The sequence below is a fragment of the Schistocerca piceifrons genome, chromosome 3, assembly GCF_021461385.2.
Source record: "Schistocerca piceifrons isolate TAMUIC-IGC-003096 chromosome 3, iqSchPice1.1, whole genome shotgun sequence".
Classification (NCBI taxonomy): domain Eukaryota; kingdom Metazoa; phylum Arthropoda; class Insecta; order Orthoptera; family Acrididae; genus Schistocerca; species Schistocerca piceifrons.
This window is the reverse complement of record NC_060140.1, coordinates 108,021,784-108,040,269: the sequence shown is the minus strand read 5'-3', so window position 1 is coordinate 108,040,269 and position 18,486 is coordinate 108,021,784. Positions and strand designations below refer to the sequence as shown.

Sequence of the window (18,486 nt, the reverse complement as noted above, 5' to 3'; positions counted from 1 at the left end):
AGGTTTTATGGAAGCTGTATAAATTTATGCAAATAGGAAGGAGGCTAACGACATGACAGACCGAAACTAGGTTTAGACCATTAACAATTATTAGACTGCATTTTTCGTGAGCAATTGAAATAGGAAGTGACACTTGACACAAAAAATACTCCACATGTTTGCTTCTGCTATGATTCTTGAAGTGGTGTACACACTGTGAAATATTATGATCATTCACACTCCGTAATCGTACTTAATTACTGAGAGTTATTCGAACTAAGTCTGTTAGAGGTCAGGTATGCATTTCTTTTATTTAATGATGGACAAGGAACCAAAATGTATCTTATAATTTATAATGAGTAGAAAATTTGGGTCAGATGGATTACACAGAGGTTGTGTGTGGACACTGTGTCTTCGGATTGTATGGGATGCTGAATTGAAGTTGCATTAGGATTTTATCTGTACTTGTTCAAGGAGACTGACTAGAGGAAAGAGTTGTGTTGGAAGTGAGATGATATTGGCAATGAGGTTTATATTTATCGACGTATTATTATAGGTATTGAGAGTATATGAAGTTGTTTGTGGACAAGAGATAAGGTAAATGATATTGATGATAAGAGTTATATGTATCGACGTATTGAAGAAGTATTAGTGACGTATTGAGATTATGTGATGCTGTTGATTATTGGAGTTTTGGTGTATAAGAGGTAAAGTAAGTGAGGAGCATATTTTTTTTGTTGGTCTTATGGAACAAGGAGGATGAAGATACCAGACTAGAACACTAAAGTAGAAGGAAGATAGTCTATACACACACTTTGTTAAATCAATAAGCAGTATATACTTTTTTTTTGGAGAGAGGAAGTAATTGCATATCGTGGCTCACTGACAGTTGTTCAACAACAGTACATTTGATCTGGCTTGGCAAACATTCGTCTTGACATGATGACTATGACGTTGACTAACTATTATTGACTATTATACATTGCTGCCAGTACTACTTGATACACATGATGAACATCAGATTTTGACAGAATTACATTTACACAATTAACACTATTCAATTACACAGTAGTACTTAAGGTGGATGAGAGATGAGTGAGTGTGTTCTGTGTGTTTTCCTTTACTAATCCTAACCACCTATCTCCTAAATATTATTTTATTTGTTTGTAGTGGCTTGCACTGACACCCATAAATATTATAGGTTTACTGGTATTTGTGTATTGTAATAGTTAATAGGACAATTATCTGATATCATTTGTGTGTTTGTTATGATTTGTATGTTACTGTAAAAGCATTTGTATGTGTATTCAAACTATTGTTCATGCCTGAACTGTCTGATTAGTGAAGATAAATATTCTGAACTGTTACTGGTACCTTTTCTACATGAGTGGTGCCACTAGGACATGTTTAATTGGTGCTCATAAACTCTGACGAACAGTGTGAACAGTGCTAGTGAGTTTGATGGAACTGCTTCTGCTGAGAGATGTGACTTTTTGCTGTCTGCACCTGCTCAACATTGCTGGGTGCCTCTGATGGACTGCTTCTACTGAAAAGATGTCCCCTATTGCTGTGTGCACCTACTCAACATTGCTGGGTGCCACTGGTGGACTGCTTCTACAGAAATGATGTCACTTGTTGGTGTCTGCACCTGCACTCAACATTGCTGGGTGCAACTAATGAACTGTTTCTACTGAAATGAAGTCACTTTTTGCTGTCTGCACCTACTCAATATTGCTGGGTGCCACTGATGGACTACTCTTACTGAAATGGTGTCACTTGTTGGTGTTTGCACCTGCTCAACATTGCTGGGTGCAACTAATGAACTGTTTCTACTGAAATGAAGTCACTTTTTGCTGTCTGCACCTACTCAATATTGCTGGGTGCCACTGATGGACTACTCTTACTGAAATGGTGTCACTTGTTGGTGTTTGCACCTGCTCAACATTGCTGGGTGCAACTGATGGACTGTTTCTACTGAAATGAAGTCACTTGTTGCTGTCTGCACCTGCTCAACATTGCTGGGTGCAACTGATGAACTGCTTTTACTGAATTAATGTGACTTGTTGCTGTGTGTACCTCTTGAACTTTACTGGTGCCATAGATGGAACTGTTTCTACTGAAATGATGTCACTTGTTGGTGTCTGCACCTGCTCAACATTACTGGGTGCAACTGATGGACTGCTTCTACTGAAATGAAGTCACTTGTTGCTGTCTGCACCTACTCAACATTGCTGGGTGCCTCTGATGGACTACTCCTACTGAAATGGTGTCACTTGTTGGTGTCTGCACCTGCACTCAACATTGCTGGGTGCAACTGATGAACTGTTTCTACTGAAATAATGTCACTTGTTGCTGTCTGCACCTGCTCAACATTGCTGGGTGCAACTGATGGACTACTCCTACTGAAATGGTGTCACTTGTTGGTGTCTGCACCTGCACTCAACATTGCTGGGTGCAACTGATGAACTGTTTCTACTGAAATGAAGTCACTTGTTGCTGTTTGCACCTACTAAACTTTGCTGGGTGCAACTGATGGACTGCTTCTACTGAAATGATGTGACTTGTTGCTGTCTGCACCTGCTCAACATTGCTGGGTGCAACTGATGGACTACTCCTACTGAAATGGTGTCACTTGTTGGTGTCTGCACCTGCACTCAACATTGCTGGGTGCAACTGATGAACTGTTTTTACTGAAATAAAGTCACTGGTTGCTGTCTGCACCAACTCAACATTGCTGGGTGCAACTGATGAACTGCTTCTACTGAAAAGATGTCCCCTGTTGCTGTGTGCACCTGATCAACATTGCTGATGCCACTAATGGACTGCTTCTACTGAAATGGTGTCACTTGTTGGTGTCTGCACCTGCACTCAACATTGCTGGGTGCAACTGATGAACTGTTTTTACTGAAATAAAGTCACTGGTTGCTGTCTGCACCTACTCAACATTGCTGGGTGCAACTGATGAACTGCTTTTACTGAAATAACGTGACTTGTTGTTGGGTGTACCTGCTAAACTTTACTGGTTGCAACTGATGGACTGCTTTTACTGAAAAGATGTTACCTGTTGGTGTCCTTTTTTTGTATAAACTAATCATTGAAAGCATTTTATGTGAACATTTGTATAAACTGATTTTTTGTATATTGTGTAAACTATTATGTAAAGCTAAATGCATGAAAAGAAGTTGTATTGCTGACTATTTTTCATATATTAGGTTAGTGAAAGGTCAGTGCAAAGCCAATATTTTTAACTAATTATGTGATATTTAGGTATTAATATTATCTTTTATTTTTGTCTGTATTTTTGTGGACGAATTTGGTGGTATTTTCACCACCAATGCTGGCAAAAATACCATCAAATTCTGGCCTGTGGAGGAGGGGCATATGAAAGGTGGCTACACTGTGCCACTGCGCCAGAGAGTGCGCCAAAGAGTACTATTAAGCCGCCTCCACAGTGCTTGTTATGAGATTGTAGAAGTCAGTGGTTGTCGAGAGTTCATAGCAGTCAGTGCTAGCAGAGAGCTCGTAGAGGACAGTGTGTGTTAAGAGCTCGTGGTTGTCGTGAAGTTGGAGTAAGATGTTGTAGTAAAGAGTGTTCCATGTTTTATGCAGTGATTTGATGGGAGAGATAGCAGATGTTATTGTAATGAGTGCATTTCGTCAATATATGAAGGTAAAATTTATAATGTTCCTTTATTAGTTGTGTATCTGAAATAATGTGTCACTACAGGTTCAGTCAACAAAGCATCTGGCTTGTGTTCTTGGATTAGAGTGTAATTGTGATTTTTTTGCATAATTATAGTTTTTCTAAATTTCCTTTGTCACGTCAGTATAATTGGTATCAAAATTCTTGTCTTGTGGGAAAAGAACCGTGCCAGATGTGGACGTTGAGTCACACTCCCACATACAGAACAGTTACATTTGTGCTTGGATTTTGTAGGTTTTATAGTTGCTGGGGACTTAATTAATTAACTGTGTTTACGAAAATTTTCTTATATTGTTTGTTGCAGTCAGATAGCGTAACAATTCTAGTCAGGGCCAGCCGATTACGAGACATTACGTAATCGGACATACAGTTACTAAAACAAAAAAAAGTATTTTCAATCTTATATATTTAATTAAGCCCCCATGCAACATATACATTTGTAGTCAAGAACATGATATTCATGACTATCAGCAGACAGCATATAAAGCTTTGCAGACGTTGAATAATACGGAAAAGTATACAATTCGTTTGAATAATATTACGAAAGAAGAGTAGATGAAGTACTATAAAAACCTATGATATGATGCTAACACGGAAGAGAAGAAAGCAAAAAATCCAGAAACAGAAGTAAAAGGCATAGATGACAGAACGACAAAGAAACTGGCAGCAGAATTCTAAACAAAACAAAAAAATGGAAAAGCAACAGGTTTAGATGGAATTAGTGTAGAATTAATTAAATATGGAGAATTATCACTACACCTTAAGCTATTGCATTTGTTTGACATGCACTGGAAGAAAAAAGAAAAAAAGGCACCACGACACTGGAGGAAAGCAAAACGTATCGGTGTATTGGAAACGAAAAAAAATATATTTGAGAAAAACAGATGGATAAGCCTACTTGAGAGCATATAAATTTTATGCAAGAATTTTAAATACAATACTAAAAACAACAGCACGATACTTATTTGTGGAACAATAGGCAGGATTTAGAAAGATGCGATGAAAGACTGATGTAGTTTTAATTTTCGATGGCTAACTGAAAAGCAAGTGAAGTTTAAGAAAGAAACACATGTTGTTTTTATAGACTTTTTTATGTGTTTAGAGAAAATTTATGGAGAATAATGGAGCACAGACGTTGATCATCACAGTTTACATTAGCTATCAAAAGGCTATATAAAGAAACATCAGTAATCTTAGATATAGAAGGCATATACACAGGAAAGATACAAATGAGTGAAGAACTGAGACGCATTTGTAGTATATCCCCTAAGATGCTCAATAATTATATTTAGAGTTCTGTCTGCAGATGGAATTCTAGGAGAAACGCTAGGGTACAACTGACTCACTGGGTAAAACTAAGGTCACTTCAACATGCTGATGATCTTACACTGATTTTTAAGGGAAGATGATATACAAAAGGGAATTAATGAACTAAATGAAATAAAGTATATACAGACTATAACCTGAAAATATCTACTTGTAATCTCAGTCAAGCGTATTTTGTGGAAAACATTCAGTGAGAACTGAGATAGTAGCCAACGAAACAGCAATTAGACGAGTAGAATATTTTTAAAATATTGGATTAAAATGTTGTGTGAATGCGAAGACGATATTCAGATTAAATTCTGTATAACAGTTAACAGAACTTTAAATCATAAAAATCGGAAAGAAACACGGGTGAAACTTTATAAAACAGTCACATTGCCAATCGAATTATACGGAACTGAATAGTAGGTATTGTATAAACGATGAAAAAATACAAGGAGCAGAAATAGGATTTCTTAAAGCGATGAAGGGATATAAAAGAATAGATAAAGTAGGAAATGAAGATATATTTGAAAGGACTTAATAACATGGAGTGTGAACGGAAAATGGATTACAACAAAAAGAAATGGAATGAATATCTGCCAAGAATGCATCCAGAGAGACTATCACATAAGATAAGGAACTTAAAACCAAAAGGGAAAAGCAATCCTGGCAGACTGAGAAAAGGATGCGCCCAACAGACCACAGCTGGCCGAACGCGAAAGGGTAGGAGAAGTATGATGCATATACGTATGCTTCTGCAGACAGTGTCGGTCTCCATAAAAGCCTTCTGGGTGTGCTACTTTGTCATCTCATAAAACACTTAAGATGAGCAAAAAGTAATGTACATCCGACATTTAGATCATGTTTGAGAGGCCCTCCTCATTGCTTAGACTTGCTTAACTGTAGAATGGGTGCTTCAATATATTGCACTTCTGTCATAAGACTACCGATATCATAGCTGCCCCTTATCTGTTAGAGGAACCACATACACAACAGACAAGCAAGATGGGCTGCCGACCTCCCTTCAAGAGCTGCTATCAAAAACATCCACAGTGAATGTAAACATCAACAGACTTTCCGTATAAACACGGCACTACTTCCTGAAAAGCCATGTGACAGAGATCCACCAATTGGATCTAATGGGACTAACTGTAGCGCTTCACAGAATCGGTCTTATAAGCACGACACCAGAGTCAGACTGGCAGTGTGTAGCTACAGCTAGGACAGCTCCAGCCAGTACCTATGCTGGCTCTAGCGATGTAGACCCTCTCCATAGTCTTTTGTAGAGCTTTGTATCTTCTTGGCCGCAACGCCAGTTTCGAAATGTGTAGCGCAGTATTTCGGTCGTTATTATTTCTTTTCATTGTTTTGTAACTTTTATCTGGTTTTTACCACCACAAGAATTATTGTGCTTCCTATTGTTCTTGAGTTTGAAAATCAGTGCACGCCCAGAAGGCGTTTTAGCTAAATAAAGTGTGTTCAAACTTGATCGTTAGTTCTTTCCTGCTGACCGCAGGACACTAAAACCGACATCAAATTTCTTAGTCTTTTACTGGCCCTAAAATAGAAATGGTTAGCGTCGGGCCAGTTATCTGTGGGTTGCATAGACTGCTAATAATTGATAGCCCACTGCCAATTGGCCACAACCATGTGGGGGTCCCATATGTATCGCTGCCAGAGTGATCGCGAAGAGATTAGACTAGCTGCAGTGCAGCTTTATTCTTCCTGCGCTCCATACGCAAATGAAATTAATCGTGGTGCAATGCTAAGTACCCCCTGGCATGCACTTCATAGTAGTTTGCAGAGTATGGTTTTACATGTACAAGTATATTGGGTTTCTGTCTCAAATGATTTCAGATGGAACTACCACACAAATTTAGTCGAGGCAAACGTGAATGCCGCCTCATGAAGAAGGGTAAGGAATCATAATGAACACATGAAACAGGACGCTCGAAAAACCCTTGTTTGACAATTTCCTGTGTACTGTTTGTTGATATATAACCGTTGCACACAAAAGTCTGATTACTAGCGACTTGAAATTTTTGCGAATAATGCTATCTAGGACATTGATGGTTACAACGCCATCAATTATGCATCCATGCCTCCAATGGCTAAAATGACGACATAATATTTTTCTCTCTGTGCGGGAATCACAAGTTGTGCGAGCATAATCGTTGCGAGTATGTGACATATGGAAGTTTGTATCGGTCCTGGAAGCGTGCTCAGATGACCGAAGTGGTTAAGGGAACCTCTCGTGATAAGCGGGAAATCCGGTTTAGAGGCCCACTCTGGCACAAATTTTAAGAGTCGCAGAATGCGCATCTACTTAGTGACTCTGTCTACGACCCATACCATATTGGATCAATTCGAATGATAGAAAGGATTCAAAGAAGAGCTTCTTTGCTTGGAGGGGGTGGTTTAGCTAGAGGGAAAGCATCATAGAAATCCACAACCAACTGCTGTCTCAATGAATCACGTTGCATCCCATAGTGATATTACTGGTGCATAGCAATTTTGAATAGACGAAGTCTGGAACATCTGTGGTGCTCAAGAGAATGTACGTGGGAATGAGTGTCCTACTGAATGTGTGCGAATGTCAAGTTGTTAGTAGGCTGTTTAGGTTTTTATGTTGTAACGCCACGTAGCGCTCTATATTAAAATTACTGGATGTGCTGTGTGCAGTCTGGGCTATGTAAGTAGGCTGTTTAGGTTTTTATGTTGGTAACGCCACGTAGCGCTATATATGAAAATCACTGGCTGTGCTGTGTGCAGTCTGTGGCTGGTTGGCATTGTTGGAATATTCGCTATTGTAGTGTTGGGCAGTTGGATGTGAACAGCTCGTAGCGGATGATCTGGACAGAGACAGTAAATTTGTAAGACTGGATATCATGAACTGATATATATACGATGACTTTTGAATATTATTAAGGTAAATACATTGTTTGTTCTGTATCAAAATCTTTCATTTGCTAACTATGCCTATCAGTAGTTAGTGCCTTCAGTAGTTTGAATCTTTTATTTAGCTGGCAGTAGTGGCGCTCGCTGTATTGCAGTAGTTCGAGTAACGAAGATTTTTTTGAGGTAAGTGATTCGTGAAAGGTATAGGTTATTGTTAGTCAGGGCCGTTCTTTTGTAGGGATTATTTAAAGTCAGATTGCGTTGCGCTAAAAATATTGTGTGTCAGTTTAGTGTTGATCAGAATAAGTAAAGAGAGAAATGTCAGAGTACGTCCAGCTGTTTGAAAATCAAATAACGTAGAGGTTTACCAGCACAGTAATTCACAAATTTTTCTAAGGGGATGTTTCAAAGTGAATGTAGTACCGAAAGAGCACACACTCGCCACCCCTGAATAGAACAGCGTAGCTGTTGATTTTGATTGGCTCTGCTACGAGGTGTTACATGCCATGGTTCACAGATAATTGTGAACAGTGATTGGTTTCAACACAGCAGTCCACCAGAAGATGGTGCAACAGTAATTTTTCATTGCACTTCTTTTTACATTCAGAAATCATTGATGGCAGAGGAGAAAGTAGCGGTAAGCAACAGAAAAATACTCTACCTGAAGAAGCAGTGAATCCCTGGATAATGGACACACACATAGCTACCAGGTGCAGCAGTGAATCATCTTTCGCCAATGTCGTATCGGTTCCAAGTGCTGCCTCTTGTTACTAATACACACAACATGAAAGAAGGAAATATTGTTTGCTTGTGCCTTTGTCCCGCAGTGAATCCCTGGATAATGGACACACACATAGCTACCAGGTGCAGCAGTGAATCATCTTTCGCCAATGTCGTATCGGTTCCAAGTGCTGCCTCCTGTTACTAATACACACAACATGAAAGAAGGAAATATTGTTTGCTTGTGCCTTTGTCCCGCATTGACGCAGGTCTGCATGGTCATTAACGGATGTGGCATAGTTAATTGAAGGGGTGACCGAATGCCCTTGCTGTCACCACTCCGGGAAAGGATATGTGTACCCCCAACTTTCTAGAGTATAGAAAAGTTGATATCAAAGTGAGCTAAGGTTTTCGAAATGTTTGCGAGTCCTGTAACTGAGGCGTGGCTTGGGTGCTAGCCCAGTATTCACCTAGTGAGATGTGGGAAACCGCCTAAAAACCACATCCAGGCAGCCCAGCACACGGGCTTTTGTCGTTAATTCACCGGGCGGATTCGATCTGGAGGCGGTGAATCTCATCGCCCCGGTATCGGCATCTTAACACGCACAGCTATCTGAGCGGGTAACATGAAAGAAGGAAATATTTCCCTGATGTCGAAGAAACCACATTGACAATTTAAGCCAGCTTAGGGACTCGTTAGAGATAGGTCTGAGACTACCAGAAATCATCCTCAAGTAAACAGTTTACAGTAAGTCCATTGATTTTATTAAACTCTATAAAGTCTCATCCCAACTGTGTGACCTCCAGCAACGCATTTAATATATGGGAAATTACTCCTGAGATCAGACCTGATGATCAGCACTGATAATCGATAATAGAGCACTAGATTCCAATAATTTCGGTGCAAAATATTTGTTGGCTTACGTAAATGTTAATCATTGCTGTACATTCTTCCCAGTGGTACTATTATGCTACTGACCTTCCTTTATATCAAGATATCCAAGATTAACGTCGATTGATGAATGTAGGAAATAATTGTTTGTTTCAGTCCTTTAAATTTTGTCAGGGACGATGCTTCCAAGGCTACACGACTCGTCTGAGAAACTGGTGAGATCAGACGGGAAGCTGCATTGTCACTACGAAGTATAAAATGAAGTCCCACTGTATGTGCCTCTCACATTCTTCATTTACGTAAGACTTCCCAAATTACGAATGAGATAAATTACTTCATTAAAATATATTAAAGTGGTTTACTGTCAAAGAAAAAGAGAAATACGACACGATAATACACTCCTGGAGACTGCGTACACTGATGAACAACATTACGACCGCTCACTACCACGAGATGGATTGCTGCCTGGTGACATTGCGGACATACGGCGAGATAGGGAAACAATAAGGGAACCCTAGGAATAATGGTCAATACTCAGGGATATGACAGGAACGATCATTCGAAGCAAACATGGGTCATAAATGCATAACTTAAGAGCTATGAGCACTTCTTCATCTTCTAGAGTGTGAAACAAATCTCTTCTACTCGAAGCTCTTTGCTTTCCGTATATTGAAACGTGTAGCGTGCACCAAATAAAAAAAAATTGCTATAAACACGGTCTCCAAAGTGTATAACTTAAGAGCTATGGGCACGTGTTCATCATCGCTACTGTGAAACACATCCCTTCTGCTGAACAAGTGCTCATAGCTCTTAACGTATGCACCTTAGTCCACGTTTACTAGACAATATCTTGTTGTTTGGGTCTATACTGCGTCGTCCCAAAATATGGAAATCAAGGAGCTTGCAGTAGAAGAGATTTCTGTCATGGCATCGAAGATGAAGTGCTTGTAGCTCTGAAACTGTGCACTTTACCGCCCACGTTTACAAGATGTTTTTGCTTCGCTTGATCATTTCCGTCATATCCCTGACTACTGACCATTCGTCATGGGACACCATGTGTAAACGGAGCAGAGACGATGGGGAATCCTAGCGGTGATACGGATGTCAAATGGGGTAGTTCACCGACAAAGCCGTCTTTAACAAATAACGAACTGTTACGGGCCGGCGCGTGGAATGATTTGAAGGACAGTGAAATCACTAGTAGGCGACAACATATTGGACACCCACGTCTCAACACTGATAGTGTAGGTCGGATGCTGGCCTGCAATGCAAATCAAGGTAAATGGTGCTCTGTGACAGATCTGACGATAGTGCACAATACTGCTCCAAGTACAATCGTTTCGGAGAAAACCGTTTGGGCACATTGCTGAACATCAGGTTCCGCAGCAGCCTACCCTAAGGTGTTCCCATATTGACCGAACGACGTCATCAATTATGATCGCAGTCAATACGGGATGATCGAGACTGGAATTAATGGAAACGTGTGGCCTGGTCGGATGAATCACCAGGATGACAGTCGTGTCCAGATTTGCCAACATCCAGACGAACGTATGCTGGAAATGTGCAGCGCGCCACACACACAGGCTGGCTGGGTCATATTACACTGTGAGGGAAATTCACCTGGGTTGCCATGGGACCGGTGGTAGTAATCGAAGGCACCACGACAGTTGTGGACACTGAATATTACTGCGGACCATCTGAATCTCTAGACTGATGTCTTCCCTGAGGCCGAAGACATATTCCAGCAGAATTGTGCCACAGTGGTTTGAGGAGGACGATACTGAACTCACGCTGGTGTCTTGGCCACCAAATTTGCTTGATCTGAAGGCGATTGAACACATCCCAGATGCTATCTGTAGTATCGGTAGCTGGACCGACACTGTGAAGTGGATTGCTGCAAAAGAAAGCTTGACTAACGCTGTAGCCGATAGTGCACGCATTAAGCATACGGGCGTGAAGTCTGGAACATGAGAACTTATTAATGAATAAGAAGAAAAGTATGTAGATGCTTTGTACTTATCTTTTATTTCTCTTGAATACTCGTAAGCTATAGGCACTGATACAAATGGCTCCTTGCTAGTTCGTAGCCATTAACTTCTGATGGCTATTCTGTCTCTCGGCTAATGAGAGAGAAAGGCTTCATACAACTGGGCGATAGCTAGGTTCGCGTACAACTGGTCGGTAGCTAGGCTCTCGTACAACTGGGGTCGAGTCCACTCTCGTATCACGAGACCTGCCTAGGTGGTGGCGCTAGGTCTGCGATCACAGTGGCGACACGCGGGTCCGACATGTACTACATGGACCGCGGCCGATTTAAGTTACCACCTAGCAAGTGTGGTGTCTGGCGGTGACACCACATTCCTCCCCCGCAAATCGGCGAACGGTCGTGAGATAAGGCTTCCGCCCGCCGTGGGGAGGACCACATGTTGACGTATGCGATGAGGTGGGGAGCCTAACAACAGGCGAGGCTGTGCCACCCGCACCCGGCCATCCGGTCCGAGGGGAGCTAGGAAACGCCTGCAAAACTAGTCCAGGGTGCACGTCAACATGCGGTGTATGCACCCGTAAAGAAACATGAGGGGCCGAAGTGTCGACCTCCATTGCGTCGGGGTAGCCGACGCGCGATGACGTCACGTGGTCCGGAGCGGGCTGGAGTTCCATGGCGGAGGACAGCTGGTCACGGGAAGCGATCGGCGGCGCGTGACCCTGGGAGGCGCCTGGCGGCTGCAAGGAAGCGTCGAATGCGGTCGGCGGCGGCGGCGGCTGCTGCTGCTGCTGCTGCTGCTGCTGCGGCGGCGGCGGCGGCGGCGGCGCGTCGCCATGGGGCAAAATGGAAGGCATCGTCGGTAACACCTGGGGATGAGGCGAGCCAGGAGATGGGTCCCCAGGGCGCTGACCGGACGGCACCGTCGCTGAAAGCAGACGGGGAGCGGCAGAACCCGAGCGACGACAGAGGCGCAGCTGATTGAGATGCCGACGCACCTCACCAGAGGCCCCCAAAACCAAATACATCGCGCGGCCGAGGCAGCGAAGAATGCGCCCTGCGAGCCAACGCCGTGAACCTCGATAGTTGCGATAAAATACAACGTCGCCTGGAGCAAAAGCAGGAGGCTGCCGCTGCACAGGAACCTGATGCGGCGGATGCAGCAAAGACATCAAGGTGCGATGAGGACGACCGTGGAGCAACTCAGCCGGCGAGCGACCATCTCGGGGCTGAGAGCGATACGAAGACAAAAAGATCAACAATGCGTCCTCCCGAGAATGCGACTCTTTCAATTTCAACATCTGTGACTTGAAAGTCCGGACCAATCGTTCAGCGGCACCGTTGGACTGAGGCGAAAACGGCGCGGATGTCAGATGTTGAATACCATTGGCCCGGCAGAATGACTGAAATTCTGCGGACATGAATTGTGGGCCATTGTCGGAAACAATAGTCTGCGGAAGACCTTCAATGCAAAAGATAGCAGACAACGCTGGGATGGTGGCGGAGGACGTCGTGGAAGACATCCGGACAACAAAAGGAAAATTACTGAAGGCGTCGACCAGAACCAACCATCGAGCATTCCAGAATGGACCAGCAAAATCAATGTGCAAGCGTTGCCAAGGGGAAGTGGCTTTTGGCCACGCAAAGACTTTCCGCGGCGGTGCGGACTGTTGTTCGGCACACGCCGGGCACGAAGAACACATATTCGTAATCGCAGCATCGATTCCGAACCAAGTACAGTGCTGACGAGCAAGTTGTTTCGTTCGCACTATACCCCAATGTCCTTGGTGAAGAAGCCGTAAGACAGAGGACTGTAACGAACGTGGGACCACGACTCGGGACTGATCATTATCAGAACGCAACAACAAAACACCACGTCGAACAAAAAGTCTCTCCTTGTGAGCAAAAAATCGGCGAACCAACGGATCCGCGATCCGAGACTTTGACAAAGGCCATTGCGTAGTAACAAAACGCAAAACAGTAGCAAGGACAGGGTCAGCAGCTGTGGCTGTAGCGACACGACGAAAATCAATCGGAAACGATTCGACCACTTCATCGGTTTCCGAATCAATGAACATGCAAGCAAGTTCGGAAGAATCGAATGCTTGATCCTCAGCAACAGGCAAACGGGACAACGCATCGGCGTTGCCGTGCTTAGCAGTGGACCGATACAAGATATCGTAGCGGTACTGCGAGAGGAAAATAGACCAGCGAATGAATTTCTGCGCTGTACGTGGAGGTACAGGCTTGGACGGATGAAAAAGCGATGTCAAAGGTTTGTGGTCTGTGATGATGGTAAAGTGACGACCATACAAGAAATCATGGAACTTAGTAACACCAAACACGAGAGCCAAAGCTTCTTTCTCTATCTGTGAATAATTTCTTTGCGCAGACGAGAGCAATTTGGACGCAAAGGCAATAGGGCGATCATGTGAGCCAACTTTGTGCGCAAGCACAGCACCGATCCCGAAATCCGATGCATCGACCATCAACAAAAGGGGTTTCTGGGGATCGAATGGCGTAAGGCAAGTATTAGAAAGCAACGCCGATTTCAACTGGCGAAAGGCGCGTTCGCATTCCGTCGTCCAGACGAACGGAACACTTGTACGGCGTAAGCGATGAAGCGGAGCTGAAATGAAAGAGGCATTGCGCACATTCACTCACACCATATGATTCTACATTGTTCAATGTTCTTGCGACCTCATCACGCAATGCGTGGGGAACATTGCGCGCCCTGAAAAATTTCGGTTGCGCGTTTCCTTCCAGTTCTAAATGTGCTTCATAGTTTTTAGCGCAACCTAAGCCCGGTGCAAAAATGTCTGCAAATTCGTCACACAGCCGAGAAACACTGTCTGTAGGCACAGTCTGATTCACTGATAGGACCTGATTTACAATAGACATGTTAAACAACTTAAATAAATCTAGACCAAATAAGTTCACAGCAGAAGAAGAACGAAGAACGTAAAATGACACAAGTTTTGTTTGTCCCTTGAATGTTGCAAGAAGGCTGCACTGTCCTAACACAGGAATTTTCTGTCCGGAATATGTAGTTAGCTTAACATTTGCGGCACGCAACGGAGGTGCGCCCAGTTGTTTGTACGTGTCGTGATTGAGCAATGAAACTGCAGCTCCGGTATCGAGCTGGAATGGTATCACTTTGCCTGCAAAGTCTAAGTCCACAAAAAGTTTATTGTCCTGCTGACAAGAGCGACTGTTTTGTGCAATGGGAACAGACACTGGTACAGAATCACTTGCTAAGTGACGTGACTTCCGGCGACGTCGACGCACAGTTTTTGTGGGACGATCACAGTTACTGTGAGAGAAAGTGTCACTGGACGAAGTGGAATTAACGACATGAATGTCCATAGGCGAAGGTCCACGAGCCTGAGTGTCCTTGGTTCGATTCCGGCGCGAAGCAAAGGGCCTGGAATGATTGTGATTGTCTGATCTGAGCTTTTTCTGGCAAACACTTTGAACATGTCCTTTCTTATTGCAGAAAAAGCAAATAGCTTGGCGTGACGGGCAATGTTCACGTGAATGTCTAGTAGCACACCGCGGGCATGATTTCACTGCAGTTGTGGGCTGGCGCGGCACACCTGGCTTAGCACGCGGCGGTCGCTGTGCGTCCGTGCGCGAGGCCCGGTTACCGGGCCGCTCAGCGCGTGCAGCGGGCCGGTTAATGTTACACACGGCTGGCGAAGTTTCAAAAGATTCCTGAGCACAGTCCAGTGTGTCCTGTCTATCCAATATGTCTATCACTTGTTGAAGGGAGGGATTAACTAGTTTCAAAATTTGCTCCCGTATGCGAACATCAGAAACGTTCTGTGCAATTGCATCACGCACCATTGTATCTGAATAAGAAAGACCACAGTCACATTCAAAGGCACAGTCCCTAGTAAGTCCTTGCAATGTTGCTACCCACTCCCTATTAGTTTGACCGGCCGTACGTTTTGTACGAAAAAACGTATACCGTTTTGCAACCACATTAACTGTTTCTTTGAAATAGACATCTAAGGCAGACAAAATTTCCTCGTATGACAAAGTTGCGACGTCGCGTCGGGGAAACAATTTCACTATCACACGGTATGTGGACACACCGACACAAGAAAGCAAAAACGGCTGCCGCTCATTACCTTGAATCCTGTATGCAGCCAGGTGAAATGCAAACTGACGAGACCACTCGTGCCAGGTCTCGTCGGCTGCCACGTATGGTCGAAAGGGAGGTGCAACAGCGTTCCGTGGCAGCGGTAGCGAAGAAGCGGCGGCGGCCGCATCGGTGTGCAGCGCACGTTGACCCTGGACGAGCTGTCCAAGGGCATCCAGTAACGCCTGCGTCTGCTGATTCTGCAAGCGATAAAATTCGGACAGTACATCTGGAGATTGTGGCGAAGCCATGACACAAATAAATGTAAGCAATCAAAAAACTTTAAAACGGCGCCAACGAAGCAAACAAACGAAGGAATACAAACTCTTTATCTCGTCGCCATATGTAGTATCGGTAGCTGGACCGACACTGTGAAGTGGATTGCTGCAAAAGAAAGCTTGACTAACGCTGTAGCCGATAGTGCACGCATTAAGCATACGGGCGTGAAGTCTGGAACATGAGAACTTATTAATGAATAAGAAGAAAAGTATGTAGATGCTTTGTACTTATCTTTTATTTCTCTTGAATACTCGTAAGCTATAGGCACTGATACAAATGGCTCCTTGCTAGTTCGTAGCCATTAACTTCTGATGGCTATTCTGTCTCTCGGCTAATGAGAGAGAAAGGCTTCATACAACTGGGCGATAGCTAGGTTCGCGTACAACTGGTCGGTAGCTAGGCTCTCGTACAACTGGGGTCGAGTCCACTCTCGTATCACGAGACCTGCCTAGGTGGTGGCGCTAGGTCTGCGATCACAGTGGCGACACGCGGGTCCGACATGTACTACATGGACCGCGGCCGATTTAAGTTACCACCTAGCAAGTGTGGTGTCTGGCGGTGACACCACACTATCCGCGTCCACAAGCACATCACGTGCGACGTATCCCCGGAAATCTACTAAGTGCAGGTAGAACCCCTTCCACACCGAATCGTTGCTACATTGCATTCCAAAAGTGGACAACACGCTATTAAGCATTAAGCTATGTTTCGACCCGTCAGTGCAAATACAATAACAATGTGGCTGTACAGAAATGACTGACCAGCATTATTCACATGGTCCTCAATATCTGTTTTCTTCACATGTCGTCAAAGAATGTAGAAGACACCCCTCATACCGTCCGCCGCTATTGCGTAGCTGTGTTCTTCCTCAGTATCTTTCACTTACCACGTTGATGTCGATTTCCTTCTCCCAGACCGAATCTCTCATGATGCCGGCATTGTTGACAACAATGTCCAGACGGTTGAATGTGGATTTGGCTGCCTTGAAGGCCTCTGCAAGAACAATAAACGGAAATGATCAATAAAACGGTTTTGACATGTACTCGTACAATTTTTGGGCTATTTATGCATTCCGTATCAGAAAATACTATCTTTCGTCTGTTCATTTAAGTGCAGTTCTCGAAGAATAAACAGATATGGCAGAAATCCTGCAGAGTACGTAGTTGAATATTCTATACAGCAGAAAACACTTAGGTGCACGTAAATAGTTTTTCATGCATGTTGTCGATAGACTTCACAAAATTATTTGAACAACAGCAATCCATCACGTGCACTTAATGGGTTCCAGCAGAAAAAGATACACGACACACTGAAGATAAATTTTAGAAGTAGACTGCAGTAAGCTAGTGTTTCTCAGCCTCAACTGCAAGAAAAGTGATCTAATGTTGATGCGCAATAATATTACACTACCTAAACAGTGTGACGTAAATATTACTGTTGAAAATGGACCAAGATGCATTACTTTCTCCAAAATAAATCTCGGTTAATGGCCACGTCACCAAAATGAGAGAATTTCTGGTCGATACCGAAGGGAACCGTGAATCTTCCTTCCAGTCTACTATCCATAAGTGGAGCCTGGAGGGGAAATTTACCGCTGGCACACTGTATACGCTTCACTACATACCGTGCGGTGCCTTGCAGAGTACAGAGGTAGACACAGTTCTCTATACGTAATTAATACACGGGGTATGGGAAAAAACTGACTAGTAAAGACTCTGGAAAATTGAAGGACGAAAGTGATTGTCGCATTATGTGTCACTGCCAAGAAACATAGCTGGATGAAACTTGGACCACACAGAGGTATATCTGCTACAATATGAAAAAATTATGTCCCTTGGACCGTTCAAATGGTGAGACAAGGTTCTTAACACTCTGTATGATCACAACGGACGGTAATGCATGCTACGCAAAGTGCTTCCACGCTGGCCAAAAGGTTGATAAGCGATTCTTACGAGAGGGCGTTTCATTCATCCACCAGTGCAGTTGACAACTGGTGCTTATAGACATGCTACAACAATACATCTCCCCGATGCATCCCACACATACTCGCTGGAATTTGAGCTGGGGGGGGGGGGGGGGGGGGAGGGTGGACGGGCAGACCAGTCCAGTTGCCGAATATACTCTCGTTCCAAGATCTTCTCCACTTATGCTGTTCGAAGCCGTCGGGCACTGTCATCAATGAAATGGAAGATAGGGCCGAATGAACTCCTGCAAAGACACACATGGGAAAGGAGTACAGTGTCCCAATAAGTGTTCTGTGTTCAAAGATATGGAGGCCAGTATGCCCAAACAACATTGTGACTCTCCACTCCATAACATCTGAACCACCAAAACGATCGTGTTCGACACTGCTGGATGTACCTTCATATGGCGAGATATGGGAACGCGTAACAATATCCAGAAACGATGTCGAACGTGATAGTTTAGTGGTACAGATCTTATGGAGTGGAGAATATAATGCTGCACGGGCATACTTGCCTTCAGCTCTTTGAACACAGTTTAAGCATCAGTCAATATTATTGCGACGCTGTACTCCTCCGACATGCGAGTCTTTTTAAGGGTGCATACGGCCCTAATTT

The 18,486-nt window shown here is 43.7% G+C and overlaps 1 protein-coding gene across 1 annotated transcript in view; it reads right to left on the bottom strand.

The window, feature by feature from the left end:
* Window positions 1–18,486, bottom strand: part of LOC124789441 (15-hydroxyprostaglandin dehydrogenase [NAD(+)]-like) — an 82,546-nt gene that overhangs the window by 21,385 nt on the left and 42,675 nt on the right. The window contains exon 4 of the mRNA XM_047256791.1: window positions 16,794–16,900. Within this exon, the coding sequence (XP_047112747.1) occupies window positions 16,794–16,900 (107 nt within the window). The remainder of the gene's footprint in view (window positions 1–16,793; window positions 16,901–18,486) is intronic.